The sequence below is a fragment of the Pseudorasbora parva genome, chromosome 20 (assembly GCF_024679245.1).
Source record: "Pseudorasbora parva isolate DD20220531a chromosome 20, ASM2467924v1, whole genome shotgun sequence".
NCBI lineage: Eukaryota > Metazoa > Chordata > Actinopteri > Cypriniformes > Gobionidae > Pseudorasbora > Pseudorasbora parva.
Genome location: NC_090191.1, coordinates 4326811 through 4352207, shown reverse-complemented (window position 1 = coordinate 4352207; position 25397 = coordinate 4326811). Strand labels below are relative to the sequence as shown.

Sequence of the window (25397 nt, the reverse complement as noted above, 5' to 3'; positions counted from 1 at the left end):
AGTCAACATCATTAAGGGATTCAAAATCCAAAGTTGACTAAAGACCAAGTTAGTACACCAGCTAGAAAACACGGAATAGTGAACCCGGACACAACTTCAGAGAATAGAAATGGCATCAAAGTATGCAAACAGTAGCAAGAATATGCTTAATTGTTTTTATTATGAGAGGGTCCTTGGAAATTGTTCTCACACACAAAGGGTCCTTGGCACAAACAGTTTGAGAACCCCTGCTTTAAACAACCAATATTCATGTAATGTTGTGCTGGATGCTGGTGGTCTAGTAGTTAGCAATCTGGGTTTCTAACGGGAACACTAAAAGTCCTGACACCCTTCAAAAATAATTATATTGATTGGACACACAAAACAAAATATGATAACAAAAATTAATTTTGACTGGACTCCCTCTTTGGCCACCTATCCACCTGATCCAAACGCTACAGTGATAAATGGATAATTTAAGTAACAGAGATTGTTTTGGCTTTATAGCGGTTCTTGAATAAAGACTGATGGCATTCACATGCGCATTCTATTCCATGCATGCATGTCAATAAATTTACAAATTAATTAAAATAATATGTTACACCAATGCCATCTATGACTACCTCAAATTAATTCACTGACAGATTAAAGTTATTTTTGTAAAATGAGGCCCTTGCCCTATTACACAATATTAATGAAAGTGAAACAAATCATATTGCTAAATGAAATATGAGCATTTCTACTTACTGCAATATGGGCAGAGTCCACCACTCTTCCTGCATTTCTATTTTTTAGGACCCTTTCCCCCCACTTCCTGTCCAGGTGTTTTTTTTTTTGCCGCTACTTTGTTTTTTTGGGAGATGGCTGCGAAACAAGAGCTGCAGGTTTTGCGGCTCACCTGTGTTGGTAAAAGTATACCAAAGTCAGACATCATATGATGTGGAAATGATCAAGATACAGTTTAACTTGGCTGTATACAGGAAAAAGAGGAACAAAAGAAGCACAGTGCAATTCAGAATATGCATCTCTAGATTGACACAGGATTATTATTATTATTATAATCATACAGTGAAAGTGGCAGATGTAGACACCCAGGCTACTCTAATCTATGTTGCCTATGGCGTTTGGTGCAAAACAAGCAATCAAAATTTATATCAACAGCAGATATCATACAGGGTCATTTAGTAAGCGCATACTTTAGTGTCCAATTGACCTAATAATGAGAAATGTAGAACATTTAAACCAAATATTTGAATTATGGACATAATGCTCTATTCAACTTTCCCTTACCTGGTTAGGTGCTTGGCAGGAGGGGCAAGGCTTGAACTTCTTTGGAGACCTTTTGAAATCTACATCACACACACACACACACACACACACACACACACACACACACACACACACACACACACACACACACTTTATACAGTGCACTTTAGACAGCATCAACAAACACAACACAACTTATTGGCATAACCGATCATTTTCCATAAGTGTCATTGTTATATATTTTCTAATTTACGTATTTTGGAAGCTACTTTGAATCAGTCAATAATTGACGACAGCATTACTTATTACATTACAATACATATGAATTGTTTTATTTCATATTGAAAAATTGTTATGCTACAGTGTAGTAGTTATGGATTCATTTGTATTGTCAATTATGGATTTATTTTGGTTGTGTATTATATAATTTTGCATTGATTTTTAACAATTAGACTGTAAAACAAACCAATCTGGCAACACCGTTCTTCATTCTGAACATTTATAATGTTGGATAATAGTTGTGGGCTAATGCAATGCTTAAAATCTTACATCGCTCTATGATTGTATCTTACATCCCTCTATGATTGTATCTTACATGACTATATGCGACAAAAATGGCCTTGAATTAAATTAGCTAACTTTGCTAGACCGTACATTTGGTGCAGAAAGCTATATTTTTATAATGTCCTATTATTTATCGTCATAAGAAATGGCCACCTTACAAATCTAAAGTTTCTAAACACAACTTCTTGTCCTGATTGAACAGTTTTTGATGTGTAATTTGATGTGTAATCCATCTCTATTAATTAACCCTTCTACTTACCGAGTAGAAAATCGCAATGAACCTTGGGATCGCCCATACGGTGACGTCAGCGTTATTAATTTAGAGGATTTAATAAAAATAAAATAATAATAATACAAAAAGATTAATTGAACTCAATCGTAGCATATTATATTTATTATTATCAAAGCATGCTATAAATAAAGCAGTGTCATACCTGGACAAGAAAACGCTTAAACTGCTTACTTGCATGCGCCTTGGAGCGTTGTTAAACTCACCTTTTAATGTCCCTTTACCTGCAGTTGAGCGTTGCTTAGATCAAACTCACCTTTGAATGCCGTTTTACCTGCAGTTGAGCGTTGTTAAACTCACCGCTGAATGCGGTTGTACATCATGTGCGTTGTTAAACTCACCGCAGATGAACGCGCCAAACATTTATTTAGAGGGCACTTTGATATCCGATTGCGAGGGTTTTTAAACATCAAAAACCAGCCACCATTTGACTCGCCCTGGCATAAATAGTTTTTTTGTAACCTATTCCTTTTTATTTTTATTGATTGTACTGTCGACCCATAAGGCAAACAGGTTGCGGTGTGCGGACCCAGGGGCGCAGATAGGAATTTTTAACTGGGGGGGACCAAGCTGTCAGCAAATGATTTAAACTCAGTTTGTTATTTGCCGTAATTTGGGCTTTGGAAAGATAAAACATTATTTCCTGACGACGATACATTTTTTGATTTATCCCATTCTTTTTGTGTTCGTTGTGTTTTTTGTCTCTTCATTGTCTTTATGTGGCATTTATACAGCAGGGCTCGACATTAAGCCTGTTCAGGTGCTTGTCCTTTGGACAAGTAAATCTGTCGTTCACTTGTCCAAGTAAAAAAAATTGCTTGTCCGGATTTTTTTATTAATTATTTATTTTAAATATAATTTATTCTGAAGCAATATTCTCACCAGTGTTCAGTCAGCTTTGACATATTTAAATCTGCATATTTGTGATATTTTTACCTTTTATAAAGGCATTTTTTCCTCTAATCTTATTAAATATAGTGCTTCAGCTTTCCTTTTATTTACTTAAATTTGATCAATAAATTAAATTAGAATAAGACCCAATAGGGCTGTTTGTTACTAATCAAATTAAATAATTTACACTGAAAAATTACAACTGCATTAAATAAATGTTTTGAAATTGTTTTAAATATTTTTTATACAAATAAAAATTTTGGAAAGAATGTTTAAACATGAAACTTAACCGCCAGTAGGTGGCAGTAGGTGACCGTCCTAGTAAACGAGTCACTGAGTCGATTCGTTGAAACGGCTGATTCACTCAAGAATGAGGCAGTCGTTTACGAACAGGTCACTGAATCTTTGATTCAACCGATTCATTCAAAAAGCTGACTCATTCATTAACACGCTGTTGCTGCGAGATGCGTTTTAGTTCTGCTGTGATCTTTGGAACTTTTTCACTGCTGAAATGGAGTAAAAACAGTCTATATTGCATCTAAAATGTAAGTGACTAATGTTATTTCATTGTTTATGGATCTGTCATGTGAAATCAGTGTCATTTTCAGTCATGATGTTATTCAGGAAAACGGCACTCTTGGTGGTGTGACGTTGGGACTGTATCATGCTATAAATATAAAAAAAATATAAAAACTCCACATTTCAAAATTTTCACCGCAGTATAATAACGGAGTTTCTCTGCAAGCACACAGAGAGAGAGAGAGAGAGAGAGAGAGAGAGAGAGAGAGAGAGAGAGAGAGAGAGAGAGAGAGAGAGAAACGTCGGTGGCATCGTGTGTTTATTGACAACAGAACAGCGTGTAGTGAGAACGTGGGTACAAAGTAATAGTGACCGGTGTAGATTATTATTGTGTCACCCTGCGTCTGCCTCGTTCGCAGTGATAGTGAGGGCGGGGGACGGATTGGGTCACTATTAATCTGGGGGGGACATGTCCCTCCCGTCCCCAGTGCCATCTGCGCGCCTGTGCGGACCCAAGACGTCAAATTTCAACGCAGTTGAGTTCTATAGAAGTCTATCGGACTACCCCGCACGTTAAAAAATAACGCCAAAGGTATACCCATTGCGTTCAAAAGTGACGCCAGGGTCCCTTGACCATGGGTCAGACATTTGACGAGTAGGGAGTAGGGAGCTCGGAGGCATATAAGGACGAGAGATCACCAGACCTGGATTTGACGTTGAGTTGTGTTTACTTTTTATTATGTGTGTGCGCTTGGCAGTTGTCCATGAGGGGCTGCCCACGTTACTTTCGTTTTGTTTGGTTAAAGTCTTTTAAATGTTCGACGGTTCCCACCTCCTTCTTCCCCTATCAAACATATTGTAGGCTATTACAATTTCTATGTCCAAATTACCATTACACATACACGCAACAACGATATGCCATTTGACCCATCACGTCACCACCACTGCGACATTGAAACCTTTGTTGATGCCTCTCGTAACGCAGATGGAGCGAGCGCTGCAGGAGTAGCAATGGATGAAGTAAAAGTAAAGTTGGTGAGTGGAGTAGCTATATTAAATTGTTGACAATGAGTCTTTAAAGGCACTTTTGCCTGTTTCATTAGCCCATTCATGACGCTGTTGATGTTGAGAGAGGTGTAGGATAAAAAAAATAAAGCATGTTTTAATTTGAATGTTTTAGAGTGTGTGATTTATCGCGGGCACGGGTCAGGTAACGGGCCAAATATTAATGGGTCTGGGCGGGTACGGATTTAATTTTGATATTTTCACGCGTCACGGGTCGGATCTGGTGCTAAACCTTGCGGGTACGGGCGGGTCTCCAAAAATGGACCCGTGCAGGACTCTGCCTTTAACCCCCCAAGGCTGTGTGGAGCAGTTATATGATGGATGGATGTACTTTTATGATAGATAGATGCACTTTTATGGACTTCAAAAATGACCCAACAGTCACTGCCATTATAAAGCTTGGATTAGCCAAGACTTTTTAGTATAACTGATTGTATTCGTCTGAAAGAAGAATGTTATATACAAATAGGATGATTTGAGGTGAGTAAGGCATTGGCTAACTGGCTAATTTTTGGGTTAACTAACCCTTGAAGTTTAATGTTATATATTTATTTAAAGATAAGATAATAACAACTCAGCGTACCTTCTGCATCCATGTGCTCTGACATTCCCTCTGCCATGTCAGTGGGGTTGTATTGTGCTGCATCGGATATTTTCATTTGTGTAGCATGAGCATAACAAATAATTGGCCTTCCCGCATTACTGGGGAAAATAATTAATCACATATCAGTATCAATAAAGGAATGTAGTTCACAGGAATTATATACATTGAATTTAATTAGTGAATAGTTTGATGAGCATGAAAAAGAAGGCCATAATCACAAGTCACATTCAACTATACAGCTATAGGATATTCTGGAGAGGTGCCTTTTTAGAAATCGTGTTGCATTATAATGACAAAACCGAGAAATAGTATCCCATTCCTTACAAACTGTCAAAGACAAATACAGAATCTATAACCTGAATCTGTTTCAATTCAATTTTATTTATATAGCGCCAATTCAAGTTCTCACAGCACTTTTCAAACACTAGACCATACTCTTTATATTATTAACAAAGACCCAACAATTCACAGCATGTACCACATATTTTGTGTATTTGGTTTAATGCGATGTGTTTATGCGGTTTTAGGTTAAAAAAGTCACTATTTTACACATACCGTATATTATTGTTGCTTCTCTATGCCCTGCCTTTCTGAAAACGTGTCGAAAGTATGAGATTGGTAAGTTTGCGTTTGTTATCGTAGAAGCTCTCCCAGGTCTTTAGAAATGCACAGCACACAGTCGAATATTTGGTTCTAGAACAGAGTTTTAACTAAAGCTGTGCCACTGTTTTCTAATTGTCACCTCTTTTGGAAGGCCAAACAAAGTAGTTTAGCTTTTGCAACGAAAAACACAGTGTCTCAATGACATAGTGGCGCCAACAAGGATAAAAGTTACGCCCTCTTTCTTTGCGTATACATTTGGGTGGAGTTATGAAACTCTGCTCCAACAGACTGACGTAGATTTGTCATGTGTGTTTGAATGAAGTGTTTTAGGAAGGTGTGGCTGAGCCTTAACTTTTACCAAGAATTTCTCTTTGGGTTGGGAACTTTGAGCTATGTAACTCTGCAGATCGTATACATGCACAAACAGCAACATAGCACACTAAAGAGAAAAGAAGAAATCGCATCATATGACATCACATCAATCCGCCTTGACCAGTTGGGGTAGAGAGACAGAGAGCGATGCAATGGCCCAGCACTATACAAAGACTCATATGTAGGTCTGTATTAATCTTAAAGCTGCTGTCCGTAACTTTTTTTGTGTTCGAGATTTACAAAAATTATATAATGAGAATGTACAAGATGAATCCATTTTCCAGATTGTGTTTTTGTCTTATCCTGAATCATTATGGTACACGTATAATAAGTGTTTATATTGGGACTATTTCAGGCCAGACTGGTAGGTACCGCTGCGGAGGAGCACAGTCCCTGTGTGATCCGCCATAGACATAAACAGAGAGAAGTAGCTCCGGCTGCAATGTTCTTCCGCAAGACGAATGCAGTTCTGCTTATTAACCACTAGAGTGCAAAAACTGCAGCTTTAAGTTAACTTATTTTCCTCACTTTGCATAGAGCCAAATGGCCTGTCAAAACAAAAGTGGAGAAAGACAACCACTGGTAATGTCACTTCAAACCAAATCTCATCTACAGCTTTTAAAATGGTTTCTAATTGTTTCCTTCCATAAAAGGAAGGCTTCCTGAGGCGGGTTAGGCTGTTGGGCAGTCCAACAACTTTAATGGCCATGCCCTGATTCACCGGGGACTGGTAGGGGAGCCTTCCAGTACCTCCGGCCTCCTCTGAAAAGACACAAGCACCCACATGCATGCACACGTGACAAAGTGTTACACAGTTGGACAATTGTGACTCTCTGTTGATAGCCGCCAGTGTACAGGCTGCAAACAGTCATGGCAGGCAGGCAGTATACGCAATAAGCCTCGTACTTTACAGTGTGGAAGAAGTCATTTTTGCAGGCTAACTTTGCGTTTAACTAGTAAACTATATTTCCCCATTCGTTTCAGACCTAAAACATGCTTAATAGCAACGTTAATCATTACATAAAGTATGTAATGAAATGAAAGGCTAATAATGAAATATATATGGTTTACCAACACTCCTGTCACGCAACATTTAAACACATTTTATGTATTGTTACCCCTTATTGACTAATAAATAACAGTGTAATGCTTGGTTTTATCATTCGAATAGTCTTACCTGAAAATATAACGTGAGAAATATCGCAGCGTTGCTGCGTCATGAGCATCCATTAGCTTTGCGATTACCGGCGAGCTGGATTCCTCAGAGATTGGATCTGGAGTCTTCGCTTGTATTCGTATCGGTGATTAACCATGTAGCTGGATGATAACATCCTTCTGAGCCTACCAGTAGGCGCCGCAGGCCCCTTCTGGCCCATACCTATGGGCTGATAACCACTAATAACGCCCATTCAATCAAGTGATAACATTCGGTGACTGGTCAGTAATTTGGGGTCAGTCATTTTTTTTTTTTTTTTTTTTTAATAAATCAATAATTTTATTCAGCACGGATGTGTTAAATTGATAAAAATTGATAGTAAAGGAGATTTATATTATTTGAAAATGTTTTTTTTATTGTTTTTTTTTAAATAAATGCAGTTCTGTTGAACCTTTTATTCATCAAATATATTAGTCAGCAGAACTGTTTCCAACAATCATAATAAATCATCATATTAGAATGATTTCTGAAGGATCATGTGACACTGAAGACTGGAGGAATTATCCTGAAAATTCAGCTTTGCATTACAGAAATAAATGATCATTTAAAGTATAATCAATTGAAAACCAAATATTTAAAATTATAATAATATATCACAATATAAAAAAAATATATATATATATTTGTAACAGTAACTACTGCTCAAACGTTTGGGGTCAGAAAATATTTGTATTTATTTTTTTGAAAAGAAATTAAAGAAATGAATGATTTTATTCAGCAAGAATGCATTAACCCCCTGTCACCGGACGCTTGGCACTAATTTTTTGATGGCCTTTTTTCATATCCTATATTTTAGTAATCACCATAAATTCAAACTCAAAATTCATCCTGTGAAAACCATTTTGAGATCAGATCTTACGTTACCATGGAAATGGTGCTCAAATTTCTTCTAGCAGGCTCCTCCCCTGGTGGACATTGTCATTGTTTCATATTACAACATTTATTTGAACTACTTTATAATCAAAATCTTTTCTAATTTTGACAAAACCCATATCATCAAAAAAGTATTTTTTATTAAATAAATTAAGCCTGGGTGAGACATTACATTCATGCATTTAGCAGATGCTTTTATCCAAAGCGATTTACAACTGAGGAGTACCAGAAAAGGGAGGGAAAAGAGAAGAACTTGTTTTAAAAGGTTAAAAAATCTTCCAGTTCTAATAGTTTTGGCCACCTGTGTGTATATATATATAAATACATTTATAGTACAAATCAGAGAAATGTGACAAGTACCTCTGTGCACCGAGAATAAACCATAAATGGAAGCATGCTTTGTCTTCATTATTGCATCACTAAGGTTGGGGTAGCTTGGTCCAGGGCAGTATTGCCATCTCTGAGGTCTTGCGGAAGATTTTCCGGAATACTCTTGCACCTCAATAAGTACTCCGTCACTTTTATTAGTATTGTTGCTGTCTCGTTTGATGGCTGTATGTCATCCTCCCTGTCTAGATCTTTATCTTCGAGATCCTCAATCTCTTCCGGGCTTGCAATTGAAAGTTCTTTTAGGAATGATTGCCGCTCCTGGTATACCCACCACATGGATATGGCATTCGGTACAGGATGTCCACTCTGGGCAGCTATCTTTGCCATGTCTCTGCATATATCAGACTCACAGTGTATTTTTCCAAGTACAAGCGATTTAATTACATGGGCTGGCACTCTTTTGATCTACACAGATCATTGGTTGCTCTAAGCCATGCTGCATTTGAAAGGTGAACAGCACATTTTTGACATTTTAAACGAGCCTTTGAATCTGTCTGCGACTGTATTTGTTGATTCATTTGTGTAGTTTGCTCATCTGAAATGTTTTCCTTGGGAAACAAAACTTTGTCTTCATCAATGGGTTGTTGTGCCACTAAAATAAATTGAAAAAAGTAGCATTGTAACCCCGATTCCACAATGAATTGCTTAACTAAGCAACTGAACTGATGTTAAAGAGAAATGGTCAAACCTGAAAGATTGTTCTGTCACTTCATAACCTATGAATCCAGAATATTTTTATTTTTAGTGCCAATTGTATGGCATTAAGATTAATATGTTTGTATAATAACTACAGATGCAAATATAGCTGCACATATAAAATACAGTAAACTGTTTAAAGTAGAACTGAACACAAACCGTGGTTTCTCAGATGAGCGTTGAAATCCCGTAGTCTTCCTAGAGTATTTCTGCAGTTTGGGCAGTGCCAGTAACTCCGGCCTTGCACTCCATCAGTGCAGTAGCAGGGTATAATCCACTTCACTATAATAAAGTACATAAAATACACAATATTCACTGAACAATTTATTGAATTACATTACCAGTGTTTGCTTCTCTGTAAAATACTGCGGAAAAATACTGTGTCAGTGGAACTGTAGTCCTGCAGTAGGGGCAGTAAGTGCCTTCACTGATGCTATACAATTCTTCCTCAGAGGCAAACACAAATTAGCCTGGCTCTGCCCTCCTACGTACTTCCGCTCAATTTTCATTTTCCTTACTACATCTGGGACTGCTGTGTAGTCTTAGGTTTTCTCCGAACAAATTTTTACCGGTCCAATCAGCGAACAGAGGGAGTGGCTGAGAACCATGACGTTGATGTCGAGCGCTAGTTTGAGATGTAGTTCAGTAATGGCGGCGGAGAAAGATGCAAACTAAACCATTCATTGCATTGTGGCACCGCTGCCGAATATCCAGAAGTTAAAGCCGGAGCAATAACAGTCTTTGCTGGGGTTTGTTGGTGGCCCTCCAACAGGGTAAATTCGGGAAAAGTTTGATTTTCCAGATCGCTTCGTTAGTGATGAAGGAGTTGGCTGAAGCTATTCGGACGGTAACTGTTTCTCGTGGGGTCGGAAGGTATTGCCATCATTTAAGTTACAGGAACTGGTCAGTTATTTTATTGCCGTCCGTCTCTCACCACCCGCGGAAAAATCCCCGGCCGAGTTACCTACTGCTTTTGACAAACGCAAGGTCGTGTTGATCTAATAGCTGTCCGAATCCACATATCTGAGTTTTCAACAATATATCACTTCAAAATTCACTGTTTGTAATCATTTTTGACCACTGCAGAACTCCATACGGTTGCATTTATAGACTTGTATTTCCTTAAAATGCTGGCAAGTATTTAGAAGAGCAATATATTTGATCACCGCTCAAACATTAAAATAAAAGCACTTAAACATTTGAATTGGTCTATTATTTATAGCAGCATTTATTATCATACCAAGCATATGACATTTTATTTACAGCATACAATCATGTTACGGACCGCGTGAGCGGCGCGTTCTCGATCACAGAACTCTCCTATCCACCGTGGCGTGAATAAATCACAATCCGAATGCATGAGTTTTAGGTTTTATCCTATAGTTTTATTACTGAGGTGGCATGCACATGTGCACTTTTATTTTGTCGGATTTCCATGACTGAAACAGGCGAAGGGCGCATGACATACGTCACAACCAAACATTAGTGATTGGTTATGGCAGATCCAGAGTGGCTCAGGGCAGATCCAATAGTTTTAAACCTCAACAGGGTGCCCGCCTTCACGGAAATAAACCCTTGTCAATGGAGAGTGGCCAGACTCTATGTACAAATGTTCGAGAGTCTGGTAAAACCAGGCTATATTACCCCTACTCTATAGCCATGATAAATAACTCTGTGATATCTGTAATTTAGTCTGGCCCAATCAATCGTTTAGTAAACGGCACTATTTCTATCTGGACACGGAGAATAATAAACATGCAACTTGTTCATTATCATTAGGCTACCTGTGAAACTGTTGATTTTTAAGGCAGTGAAATTAATATAGTCTTTTTTAGACTATTGGTATTGACTGGTTTGAGTTCTTTTATTGGAATAGTCAAGGGATATGGCCTCAAACGCACCATAATGCAGGAAATCACATCTACAAAACAATACATTTTCTGGGGGACAACCCCCAGACCACCCACAAAAAAAAATGCCCCACCTATAATATTTTTCACCAGCTACTATTGGGACCCACCATTTTTTAATTAGACTCCGACACCCATGGGTTCACATGACAATGATGTGCTAAAAACTGAAAACATTTTGAGATAACAACATTGTCAAAACGATCCCTGTTCACATATCCGTCACTTAACCTGAGGACAACTTAATTAGAAGGTAGCCTATCTTAAACTGTGCAAAAAATAAAAAAAATAAAACATTTCCAAACTACAGTCCGCCCAGTGAATTTCAGCCCTTTCCACCACTGCATGTAGGCTAAAACACAAATCTTTGTCAAATAACAACAACTGACAGTTGCAGAATTATATCAAACCACAAGAAAATGAAAGAAACAAATAGAAACTAATACTATACAATGAATAATTTGTTGTTAATAATAACTGGTAATATTAATTAAAATATGGACGAATGTGGTAGTTTGTGGAGGCTGAAGCTCACAATATAAATAGTTATCTTAAATGTTTAAGAATCCCGACTAAATCCAGCAGTGCAGTCATCATTAACTGACGCCGCTTTGAAGTGACGTGAAAGGGAGCAAGGATGTATCATTTTCACTTGATTCAATTCCTCCGTCCTCACATCTTTTCCTCGCTTCCTTCCCTCGCATCCTGAAGGGACGGAGCTAAGGAGCGAGGAAATGAAGCTAGGATGCACAAATAAGAATTGGGAAGCACCCCGGGTTATGCCTGTTTGTGGTAGGAAAATGTTCCAGTACGTAAGTATAACTATTTATAATATGTATGTGGTTATATGAAAACAATAAACATCTAACATGATTACCGGCCTTGTTTTACTTCTTAATTCAATACATAAATCAACAGTGAAATGTATAACTCATATGTCAAACTGAAGAAGAAATGGCTTGGTGTGAGCACAGGAACAACACTTAACAATACACAATCAGTGAATCTGATATGAAACAGATAATTGTGTGTATGATGTTACAATAAGAAGTATATGTATGCATGTTCTCAGTCCTGTGTCAGAATAATAAGAGTCCCTAGTTACAGAGGCTCACTGTGACAGTTATTTTTAATGTAACTCCATTTTCCTTAAATCATCCTGGTGACCCATTAAACAGGGTTTGAAAACCACTGCTCTAAGGTGATCTTGTACTGTAACCATAATTAGCACAGTCTCTCAAACACAAGGCATTTCCTGTCGGTGAAATCCATTCCACATTGATAACTTATAAAACCAGTTCTCTCATACATGAACACTCAAGTGGTACTCCAGCACTTTTTTATACCTAAAACGTTTCCCACAGTGACCACACGTGACACTCCAGTGTGAACTCTCATGTGCCTGTTAAGGCTCGCTTTTCGACTGAAACTTTTTCCACATTGGTGGCAGGTGTAAAGCTTCTCTCCAGTGTGAATTATCATGTGGGAATTAAGGTTTGCTTTTCGGTTGAAACTCGTTCCACACTGTTGGCAGGTGAACGGCTTCTCTCCAGTGTGAATTCTCATGTGGTCTTCAAAGTGTAGTTTTTGACTGAACCTCTTTCTACACTGAGGACATGTGTAGAGTTGCTCTCCCGAGTGCAGTCTCGTGTGTCTGTTAAGGCTTGATTTTCGGTTGAAACTTGTTCCACACTTTTGGCAGGTGAACGGTTTCTCTCCAGTGTGACTTCTCATGTGGACATTAAGGCTTCCTTTTTGGTTGAAACCTTTTCCACACTGTTGGCAGATGAACGGCTTCTCTCCATTGTGAACTCTCATGTGTCTGCTAAGACTTTGTTTTAAGTCGAAACTTCTTCCACAATGTTGGCAGGTGAGCGACTTCTCTCCAGTGTGAATACTCAAGTGCCGGTTAAAGTTTCCTTTTACGTTGAATGTCTTTCCACACTGTTTGCAGGTGTAAGGCTTCTCTCCAGTGTGAATCCTTATGTGGACTTCAAGGTTTCCTCTATTATTGAAATTCTTTCCACACTGAGGGCAGGTGTAAGGCTTCTTTCCAGAGTGAATCCTTATGTGGACTTCAAGGTTTCCTCTATTACTGAAAGTCTTTCCACACTGAGGGCAGGTGTAAGGCTTCTTTCCAGAGTGAATTCTCATGTGTCTTTTAAGGCTTCTTTTTAGAGGTAATCCGTTCCCACACTGTTGCCAGATTAAATGACTTTTAGTTTCCTTATTTTTAGACTTTTTTTGTGACAAATACTTTTCAGCCAGTGAGCAACTAAAAGGTTTTTCGCCTGTTATGAAATAATTATTCTTTAATTGATCTCTCTCTTCCATGTCATTCAGTTCTTCACTCTCCTCTTTCAGCACCATCAGGTCTAGGGTGAAAAGAGACAAATGCACATTAACACAAGTTTAATGGTACATAGCAAAATACAACAACAACAAAAACTAGAAAGTACAATTCCTGAAGAAATTGTGAGTGGTGCTTGCCGTGGCAAAAGTCAGGGCCCTGTGGCATTTGTGATGCAAAAAAGCCAAGCAACATGTCTGTACGATGATGTTAACATGATTAGCATGTTGTTAGCATGATGCTAACATGATTAGCATGTTTTTAGCATGATGCTAACATGATTAGCATGTTGTTAACATGATGTTAACATGATTAGCATGTTGTTAGCATAATGCTAACACGATTAGCAAGTTGTTAGCATGATGCTAACATGATTAGCATGTTGCTAGCATGATGCTAACATGATTAGCATGTTGCTAGCATGATGCTAACACAATTAGCATGTTGCTAGGTGGTTGCTAGGGTGTTTTTGGTGGTTGCTAGGCGGTTGCTAGGGTGTTCTGGGTGGTTGCTAGGGCGTTGCTAGGCGGTTTGCTAGGGTGTTCTGGGTGGTTGCTAAGGTGTTGCTAGGCAGTTGCTAAGGTATTCCGGGTGGTTGCTAGGGTGTTTTGGGTGGTTGCTATGGAGTGGCAGCATCACATAATGATACCCCAAAATCACCTTGGCAGTATGAATGATATAAACCAACCCCCATGTCTCTATGATTTTCTGATGTAGAGATCTCAACAGTTGCTAGGGTACTCTGTTTGGTTGCTATGGAGTGGCTTGGTAGCATCCCATAATGATACCCCAAAATCACCTTGCCAGTATGAATGATATAAACCAACCCCCGTGTCTCTGTGATTTTCTGGTGCAGAGATCTGAACAGTTGCTAGGGTACTCTGTTTGGTTGCTATGGAGTGGCTTGGTAGCATCCCATAATGATTCCCCAAAATCCCCTTGCCAGTATGAATGATATAAACCAACCCCCGTGTGTCTATGATGTTCAGATATACACTGTGGATTTGGGTTGTTAGGGTGCTCGATAATGGTTGCTAGGGCGTGGCTAGGAGGTGTTGAAGGTGATTTGTGATTGGCCGTTGATGCCCTATGACACTCCTATCCAGAGATATCCCTTTGATCTATTTCAATGGAAGTCTATGGGATCTGTTGCTAGGGAGCTCTAAATGGTTGCTAGGGCATGGCTTAATAGCATCATCATGATCCTGAGATAGTGATTGGTTGTCTAAGTAGATTGGGCCCACCCCCTTGTCTCTGTGAGTCTGTGAAGCAGAGCTATGCTCAATAGAAAATCCCTATGGGATTTACCATTGAATGAGAAACGCATGTGTTTGATGGGACGACCCTCCCCATTATAAGTCTATGGGAAAATTTTCGATTTTTGGGGAGCTCTAGCACCCTTAGTCCTAATGGGTTGTTATCATAGCTATTTAAAAAATCCAGTGTTCGGCACTTTGCGGACGTGAGTTTTTGTTGTAGATGTCTGTCTTTAAAAAAAAAAAAAAAAAAAGTTGTGTACTGTGCTAATTAATTGAGATTTCTTACAGCTCTTACAGGTTTTTGGCCTTGTCTGTTCCGTTGCTTCTATTACTCTCCCCTTTTTTGTAAGTCACTTTGGATAAAAGCATCTGCTAAATGATTAAATGTAAATGTAAATGCACCCCAGGGGTAAAACTTACACCCCTTTGAGATGTGTGTCCTGAGAGATCCTATCAGGATCTTCAGATTTCGTGTAAGAGACGAGTGTTTTTGAATTAATCGTTTGGCGCTATGAGTGGTCAAAGTTTTCACAATGCTTTCTCGATGGGACGTTTTCGCTACTTTTTCGCCCCTGGGGCGAGCCCCGCACCCCCGATCCCTTATAAAAGTCATAGCCCACCATTCCCGATTAGGACGCACCTTTTGTCAATTGCTTTGTTGGATGTTTGACAAAATCTCTGGGAGGAGTAGCGCGCCGAAATTTTGTCTGGAAGAATAATAATAAGTATGGTGGAGAACAATAGTGATACCGCAAGCACCACTAAATATAGACATGTAAAGTATCAAAACCATCAATAAATAGATTCCCATAGGCATCACACTGGGAGGGAAAAGGGGACAGAGTAGGGAGGGCCCACATTTTCATCTTCCCCCTGGGGGCATTGGGCTTTAGCCAATGTTTACGAGCTAACACACGTTTTCTGAAGTTGATCATGGAATTTATTGACATAATCTAACATTTGTTTTCTTAGAGTCCTCAATGCCTAACATTCTCTCTTGTAGAGCTTTCAGCGGTCTTCTTACAGTATGGCCAAAGACCAGCTCTGATAAGCTGAACTTGACAGACCCCTGCAAAGAAACACTGCAAAGGATGCATCGATGCAGTAATTCCTAAGCATTGCTTTAAGGTCTAAAGGAACCTTTCCAATGACCCCTGACTCTTTGAATGATAAGCACTGGATATGCACTAGGGATGCTCATTTTGGTTAATTTTCCCAGACTTTTTTACGCCCCTAGGGCCAGGCTTTGGTTCAATTTTCACGTCATACCTAAAACGCGGGCCGGGCTTCAGGCCTTTTTTTTAGGCTTCTCCTTCGTTTTATATTTATTTTATTAATTAAAAGAAACAATGAGATGTGCTGCGCTGGTGGAAACAACATGAGACCATAATAGCTCACGTGACTGTCGAGACATGGCTCGCACAGGGTTAGTCCAGCAGCAGCGCACGTTTCTGCAGCGCAGCTGCTAGAGTTATGGTCTTTTTACGACTGGTTCCTTCATTTGTTTTCTCTGACCAGATATCTATCTGATTGTGAAATGACCAGGAGTAGGCCTAAATGCCTTCTGAGATTCTTTCGAGACCGATCACTCAAACAAACCAATGCAGAAGGTGGTCTGAAAGCATTTCAGACAAAACCGGACAAGTGTAAATGTATCTGGTTGTTTAAACCACATTTGTAAATTTTACTCCTGGCCAGGGCTCTCAAGTTTTGAACTGAGTTCAGAGTGAGATTTCGGCCATGGTGGCAGCAAACGGGGGTTTGGCTGGGTACGGGGGTCTGATATAAAAAATGACAAATTCGTACAAATAAAATAAACATATTTAATTAGTGTGTCTGTGTGTGTGTGTGTGTGTGAGAGAGAGAGAGAGAGAGAGAGAGAGAGAGAGAGAGAGAGAGAGAGAGAGAGAGAGAGAGAGAGAGAGAGAGAGAGAGAGAGAGAGAATGGTTAGTGTTGTTTTTTTAGGTTTTTGAGGCCTTCAGCCCTGAGGGTGGTGTCACCTTAACATGAGCGTGGTCGCGCTGAAGTGAGCTGTGGTTTACAACAGAGATTATTTTACTCTCAAATAATCTTAGACAAGCTGCCTACGATTATCGTTTGCTATATCAGTATGGTTGTATTTTTTCCTCTCTTTATGACAGCGGAAACAACTCCCACACCAATACCCCATCATTTTTTTGCCATACAGACATACAGGCTAAGTACAAGACATAATTATAAACTGTCTACTTTTATTTGTGTACACTCAAAATAACAACAAAGGCTGTGGATTCAGGGAACGGAGCACCCAACTCCAAACAGTCTTTATTTCAAATATGTATTTTGTTTAAGCAAAGTTTTTAATTTCAAAAGCTATTCTGAATTCAGTAAAAATAACCAAATGTAAAAAAAATTTTTTTTGCCACCATGCAAAATTTAATTAATGCTTGAATAACACCTATGTCTCCTTTCCATTAAAAATAATGGCTAGTGCGGTGACTTTTGGATAATTTTTGGAATTGCTTGAACATGTTAAACACATCTAATTATTTCTGTAATACATTTTAATTTTAATTTTGCAACTTATATAAAGTATTAAGCCTACAATATACAATTTGGGCTCTATTTTTACGATCTGAAATGCAAGTGTTAAAGCGCAAAGCGCAAGTAACTTTGTGGACGGGTCTCGGCGCTGTTGCTATTTTCCCGGCGGGATAAATGGCTCTTGCGCACGGCGCAAATCTAAAATGGGTTGGTCTGAAGTAGCTTCATTATTCATAGGTGTGGTTTGGGCGTAACGTGAATAAACCAATCAGAGCGGCATCCAACATTCCCTTTAAAAGCAGGTGCGCAAGTTCCATTATGGATTGCTATTATTATGGCGGATTTACCAGGCGCACGTTCTTGTAAGAGCAGCCCTTACGAAACAAAAATATATTGCAGTATATTGGAAAATTTCATGCAATACATTAGGCAATATATTCACATATATGGGAATTAATATTTATATCTTTCAATATATTGAAAGCGGCAATCATTTGTATATTTTGCAATATATTACATGAATATATAATATATTTTATAATACCATCAATATATTATTCCATATATTTACAATATATTAAAATATATTTCAAGTAATATATTGGTAAATATATTTTCCTTTCGTAAGGGAGTGAAAGACAGAAGTTGTGTTGTATGGGGATGGGAGAAACCCACCCAAAATAGCGTCGGTTAAACAGTTTTTTCAGTTTTTCAGTCGATTTTTTTTCCTGGTTCTTGACGGACAAACCAATTTGTCAGATGTCCTCATATTTTAGATACAGCAAAAAGAAAAAATTGGCAGATAAATTACCTTTTTTAATTATTTTTTTATTAAAACTAACAAAGTATGATTTTTTTTTTACATTGAACAATCCCTTTGGCCAAATCCTCACTTGTGTGACTCTCAAGGGGGCGTGTCTGAAGAACGTGGCTGTTCAGCTCCCATTCATCGGTAATGTAATGTGCCGTTACAGTCAGGTAGCTTTGTGTAGCCCTTGACGTCCAGCCGTCTGTTGTTAGAGCAACCGCTGTTGCTTTGGCCAATTGGTTCTCTGTTTGTGCTTTTGTTTTTTGGGACAAAGCAGGAATTACTGGCTGAAATGGGCTCGTGAAGGAACATTGTAACGGGGCTCAATTACTTTAAGCATGTTCTTAAAACTCCGTCTGCAGTGCGTTTTGCGCTGCGTATGCGGTGCAGGAGGCGCACGCCCTGTTGTGCTTTCAAATATGCTGCGTTTGTAGTCCACAACCGTTAACATGGGTACAGAAAAAATACGTACCGCATAGACTACGCACTGCAGACGGATTTAGTGTGAAAATGGGCGTAAGGTCTCATATCCGCGGCTATAAATGTCTTTTGCCATTTGAATAAGTTGGAAATGTCTGTCTAAATGCTGCGGGGATAGTTTGTGGCTGTTTATTCTTTTTATCGTCTTGTTGTCGGCGTAAATGAGTTGATTGACATGGCATTAATTATTCCCGCTACTGTACCATCATGTAGCAAATGCGACATACCATTGTTTTTTTATCCACCACTCTTGCCAACACCATCATAGCTTACAAAGAATCCAAAGTTCACCCAAACACCATAGGCTACCTGTTGGTTATTGGAGGATCTTCTATTTCTGGTCTGTTAAACGCAATAGCCATTTTGCGACGAGCATTCAGCGCGTAGCCTACTGAGTAAGCGAGCACCTGACTGAGCAGCCTAAAACATATTTGGTGTTTGTTTTTTTTGTTTTGTTTTTTTTATCACTTCGGCGGTGTCAGGGGCATTGCCTGTTATGTCGTTTTGGTTATTGTTGAACACATGTTATTATATTTCACACACTTTTTTATTTTTCCAAGTCTAATTAATTAGTCCGAGAACCGTTCGGTACATAATGCGTACCGCGTACCGAACCGAAAGCCTCGTACCGAACGGTTCAATACGAATACGCGTATCGTTACACCCCTAATATATATATATATATATATATATATATATATATATATATATATATATATATATATATATATATATATATATATATATATATATATATATATAAAATACAGCTCTTCTGAACATTCTATTTATGAAATAATTATGGTAGACCCCCTGCATTACAGCTGGGGGGGGGGGGGGGGATTTTTGAGTAAACTAAGTTCAATATTCATAACCTTCTTTTTAGTGGAGAAAGTTTCACGTGCATGTACATGTATACATATATGTCTTGCCACTATTGGGCAAACAGGTCTGATCCTTAATAACTACAATAAGCCTGAATAATTTGATTATTATAATAAGATTTATGCCTATTTTTTCACATCTTCGTGGCACACCACAATGTGTTAATATTTGTTTTAGTGTAACAATTTATGATTTGCAAAAATAACTGTTGCATCTGTGTAGATTACATGAGCAAAGTGTATGCGCGTTGTGCACGCTATACATTATGGTCAAGCATGCACCCTTAAAATAGCATAATGAACAAAGCGCCACGCGCCACTGACTTTAGACCAGGTTTTTTCTGGTCAGTGGCGCAACTGTTTAATGGAACAGCAAAATAGCACCAGGGATTGTTTGCGCCGGAACACGCCTCCTTTTTTGCGCTGAACCGCCCAGGGAGCGCAAGTTCATTCACTAGTTTAGCGACGTGCTTCTGTGGAGGGAAAAGCGCGCTTTGCGCGGGTGCAAAATAGGAATGACACATGCGTCGGTGTACAAAGTCAATTGCGCTGGGTGCAAGATAAAGTGCAAGATAAAGGGCCCTTTATGTTTAAATTTTATGTTAAAACTAGTGTAGGAAATAGCCAATTTAAATTATATTATTCAATTTGAATTAGTATTTTGCTCCAAATGTTGCACACATGGTATGGAAAATGTAAATGTAAATTTTGAAATGCATTGCCATTTTAATTATTGCATTGCAAATTTTATATCGCTACACTTCGGCTTTCATAAATAGGGGTGAGCATGAATATATTTGATCTGTAATTAATGTTCGAAAAATAAAAATAATATTGAAATTTTACTATATTGCTTCGCTGGCCGTAAATGCAGTGAATCCATTATAAATCCCTTCCATTATAAATTGGACACTTCGACACTTGGTCAGGTAGAACCGGGGATTGAACCACCAACCTTTCGGTTTGTAGACAACCTACATGAACCACTGAGCCACTGCCGCCCATCTACTCGGTAACCATCTGTTAATTACCCCTAGGGTCATTTCTCACCGGAGTTGTCCTTTAATACTATGCATATAGTTATTGTATATATAATATTGTATGTTATGACTATATATGTCCCCAATATATGTTTAATTTATATACGCCAATTTATTTAAACAACATACATACAAACATTTGACATGCTTATGTTTTCCTTATTTGAACAGCTTTAGACTTGTTAAAAGTTATCTCTATTTGTGTTTTGGGGTTTATGTTGAATTGATTATTTGTTCTTTATCTTTGAATGCAAGGATGGTCATTGGGTCCTGAGCTCAAATGTATCTTGTTGTTTGCTTCTCTATGTTGTTCCTAGGGAGACTGTTACAATATATTTCATTTTAATCGCAAAATATATACTAAGACTATTTAAAAACATATTATGGACATATATTTAATATGTAGGCAAGCAATATGGTATGCATGTGTAATTTGTATAATGAGCATTTATACAAAGAAATATATATATCATGTATATTGATAATTATATATGTGACATATATAAAATACGGCCATAGTTTTCACTCTCTTAACACCACAAAGACAGATCACCCATCAAAATAAACCACATCACATGTAGAATAAAGGTGTATCAAAGCACATTTGCCTAGCGTGAGTACACCCTAAGTGTCCCGACAGCAGATGATTGGAGAAGGGTTCTGACCGCGCATGCGCATTGCGCCGTTATGTCTTCGAGATGCATGTTACGGCACTGGAAGGGAATAGAACTATCATTTTATTTATTTATTGTAATTGCACTTGTTTGATTTTATAGTTATTAGTTAGTGATCAACTGTAATGGTAAAACAATTAAATGTTTAAAATGTAAATTGTAAATGTAATAAATAAATTAAATGTTTCTTGGTTATGTCTCCAATAAATTAATAATATGCTCACACTTTAAGCCTGTTTAAAATTCGTTTTATTTGTGTTCAAGTTTATGCATTTACCCCAGGCAGAATTAATCAACTTGAGGACTTAGTTATCTTGACTTTAGACTAATAATTTAATAATTATAGAAACCTTTGAAATGTCGATATTCGAAAGTTCGTTTTTTTTATACCAGGCCTTGAAAATACATGGTGTTTATTTACCAGGCTGTTCGTTAAAAACAAAAAAAGCGTAATAGAAATATTTAAGTGTTCATGACAGCATTGTTTCATGTCAGTAAAGGAGCCTGAAGGCCTCTGGGCAACAGCAGATGCAAAAAAACAAAACAAAAAACAACAGGAGCAACAATAATCAATAGATAGTGGCTGTTAGAGCATAAACAATACCTGTAAAATTATAAAGCTCAAAGTTCAATGCCAAGCGAGATATTTTATTTAACAGAAGTTCCCTTTCAAAGCCTACAGCGAACGGCCGGTTTGGACTACACCGCTGCACTTCCTTCAGGAATGACGTCACTAGAACCGTTTGTTGACTAACCCTCCGCCCACAAGAACACACAAAATAGGGGGCGTGGTCTTGTTGCTCTCCCACGTGGAGAAGAGCGCGCATTCAGGCTTGCATCTCCCCTTTCCGGGAAAAGTGTGCTAAGCTGCTGTCCAATCACAACACGGGAAGCGCTGGCCCAATCAGAACTCGTTACGTGTTTCTAAAGGAGGGACTTCATAGAACAAGGAAATCATCAGGCCGTTTTTAGGACAGAGGAAACAGCGCTGTACAGATAAGTCAATTGTGTAAAAAATACTGTTTTTTTACACCCAAAACATGAACTCATGTTATATTGCACACTGTAAACATAATCAAAGCTTCGAAAACACGAAAAATGGGACCTTTAACATTTAAAAATCAAATGTATCAGCGTGCGGTGAAACTGTGCATGCGCGGGCAAAACCGCTTAAGTGAAACTGCGGCTCTGCAGACAGATATTATTGCAGGATTGTGCGCCAGTGACAGTACCTGCTGATGAAAAATTGAAGGAACCACAACCTGATAAATAACATTCCACTCATCCTTGATAGTACTATTTTTATTATATGCAAATTTTCACCACTTCTGATGTTTGCAAAGTTTCATGAGCAGGGTTGCCAACTCTCACGCATCTGGCGTGATACTCACGCTTTCAGGCTCTGTCTCACGCTCTCACTCCGCCCAACTCAATCTCACGCCAAATTGCCAAACCTGCTTTTGATATTAAACAAAGCTATAAGCTTTAATTTTTTAAAATGTGTTTGAATGAAATTCAAACAATAAATAGCGTTTTGGCGCTAATGTGGCATAATGTTAAAGCCAGAGGCGTTGAAAAGCGGAGTTGCATGCTCTCGTCTCCCTGCGGTGCGCGCTGGTCACGTGGCCCATGAGCGCTCAATACTTCTAGCGCCGTGCCAATGAATTGAAATGGCTTAAGCGGATACACAACAGTTTCACCATATAGATGTTTGCTGCAAGTTTTGGTAAACAGTACAGCATAGTGTTAGTGTTTATTGATTATTAAGTCAGCCATATTTACAGGATCGTTTTATTATGGAGAGTGAATAACATTAATGTTATTCTTGTATTTAGCCCTCAGGTATTCCTTACTAATTGGTCACACTCATACTCATTAAATGATATTTATTGAATATTTTGAGGAGATCTTTTGGTACTAAATACTATTTGTGCAACAATTATTGTCAATAAATGACCACTTAAAATATTTTTCTTCTAATATTTGTATTTCTTCTAAAATTTATATAACAATTAGTGTAGTAATTAATATTAAAATAGAGAATTCCAATTCAAAGAGGCAAATTAGAGTCATTTTGTGGCTAAAAAATATTAATGTTTATTTGTAATGCCATTCGGTGCCTTATGGCTCTTTAATAAATATACATGTATCTAATCTAGTTGCTCAAAAATATATTGCAGTCTTTGCATTCTAATAAATATTTAGATATGATGATCAAACACTAGATTTCTTTAAATGTGAAATTTCAAAACTTAAATAACTTGCATCCTAATCTTTTTAATGAATAATGATACTTATATAAGCAGTCACAAGTGAATATTAAGGAATGCCACATATAATTTGACCCAAGAAATGTTTAAACTAGTGCCAAAACAAACATATTATTATGTACAGTATATATACTAGATATAAACTGATACTGAATCAAGATCAAAAGCATTACCCCCCACCCCCCACCCCACCCCACCCCGCCCGGCCCCCCAAAAAATCTCACTCCAACCTGAACTTAAAAGTTGGCAACCCTGCATGAGTTTTCGAGCGTGTTTAAGCCCCCCGAAAAGCGATTAATTTGGGAGAAAAATAACAATAGGCTGAGCAATTACAGCAGGGTCCACACACCATCAGTGCTCAGGCCCTAATTAGGTCATAATTCAGCTTTGAGAATGAAACCAACCTGTTAGTTCTTCAGTTTCTTCATCTTTCACTCTGAATGTTTCCTCAATCTTCATGTCTTCACTCTCCTCTTTCTTTCTTTGTTCCTCAGTTTTTTCATGTTTCAAACTGAATAAATTTTCAATCTTCAGGTCTTCACTCTCCTCTTTAATAAACTCCATCTTTATAATAGTGTGTCAGGTGGATCTCAGACGCTTCACCAGGAGTTTATCTGTGTGTGTGTCCTGTTTAAGATAATAACAAAGAAAAATATATCCAAAATCTAGCAAAATCACTAGATAGGCTTTGTTTTATTTTTATTGAACTTTCAAAATTACAGTTTCTTGACACATTTTCACAATTTGTAAGTATAAATAGAAACATACAATTGAAATAAAAAGAAAAGAAAAAAAATTAACTTAAAATTAAAGGCCATCACAAACATGTTAAAATAATAAAATAATGTTTTATTAATTTTTAAAATAATTAATTTTTTGAAAATTAGCAAAATTGGGTTTTAAATTACTCACTTTAGTTTGATGAATTTTCCTAGTAAAAAAACAATAATATATATTTTTCTTTTGGAAATGTCATTCATTTACATGAAATAAAACAGATTTAAAACTAGGATTCAGTTCATTTATAAATTGAGACGTCTCAAATTGAATGTGTTTTTATATTCTGTCAATGATGTTAAATGACACTACTTTGGTTTAATTTGTTACACAATTTATTAAACAAGAAATCCCCAGATGTATTCCCATTCAAATGAGGGAAACATTTTAACTCAAACTATTTTGGATGGAGGAAAAGAGATTTAAGCAAAAAGAGATCTAATGATTGCTGGATTTATCATTGATTCAAACAAGTGGACAACTGAGTCTAAAGCTTCGGTTCTCTCGCCACTCGCCAGTTCATGTTTGAACTGATTCACGATAAAGGGCAAAATGAGACGCTCTTTCTATTACTCATGAGTTTATTGTGTTACTTTACTCACACAACACTGATAAATGTTAGATAAAGCAACGCAGTGCTACATTAAAAAATACATCATTCATTCTGCTTAACTTTAAACGGTTTATATCATATAACAACTTCAAACCCTTAAAACAAACCTTTCTTCGGTCGAATCACAAGATGCACGAGCGCGGCACAGCTTGATGATGTCACACATGGAGACCAAAATAAAAGTCGCGCTCACACACTTGTGTCTAAAATCATGGTAGTGCATAGAAATTTACGTAGAAAAAATGTATTTGGTGGAATACATTTACTAACACAATAGTAAGTTAATAATACAGTACACACTGAGAGTAAAAATAAATAAATAAATAAATAAATAAATAAAGTAATAATTTATTTTTAATTATTGTTTTATTTGTATTTATTTGAATAGTTTTTTTTATTTATCCTTTATTAATTTTGTCATTCTATGTTTTGATATTTTATATAACTACTAATTTATTTTCTCTTGTTTAATCTTATG

At 37.6% G+C, this 25397-nt stretch overlaps 1 protein-coding gene and 1 long non-coding RNA gene across 2 annotated transcripts; both read right to left on the bottom strand.

Annotated features, from left to right (window-relative positions):
• Nucleotides 1–8921: 8921 nt before the first annotated feature.
• LOC137049448 (uncharacterized) lies at nucleotides 8922–9708 on the bottom strand. The gene is made up of 3 exons (XR_010899608.1): nucleotides 9490–9708; nucleotides 9323–9350; nucleotides 8922–9226 (listed from the first exon to the last, which is right to left on the bottom strand). It is a non-coding gene; the product is annotated as an uncharacterized lncRNA (long non-coding RNA).
• A 969-nt stretch (nucleotides 9709–10677) lies between these two features.
• On the bottom strand, nucleotides 10678–25081 carry LOC137049295 (gastrula zinc finger protein XlCGF57.1-like). The gene is made up of 3 exons (XM_067427801.1): nucleotides 25027–25081; nucleotides 23934–24156; nucleotides 10678–13615 (listed from the first exon to the last, which is right to left on the bottom strand). Exons 2-3 carry the CDS (start codon nucleotides 24091–24093, stop codon nucleotides 12558–12560), a joined length of 1218 nt encoding a protein of 405 aa, XP_067283902.1. The 5' UTR covers nucleotides 24094–24156; nucleotides 25027–25081; the 3' UTR covers nucleotides 10678–12557.
• Nucleotides 25082–25397: the final 316 nt, after the last annotated feature.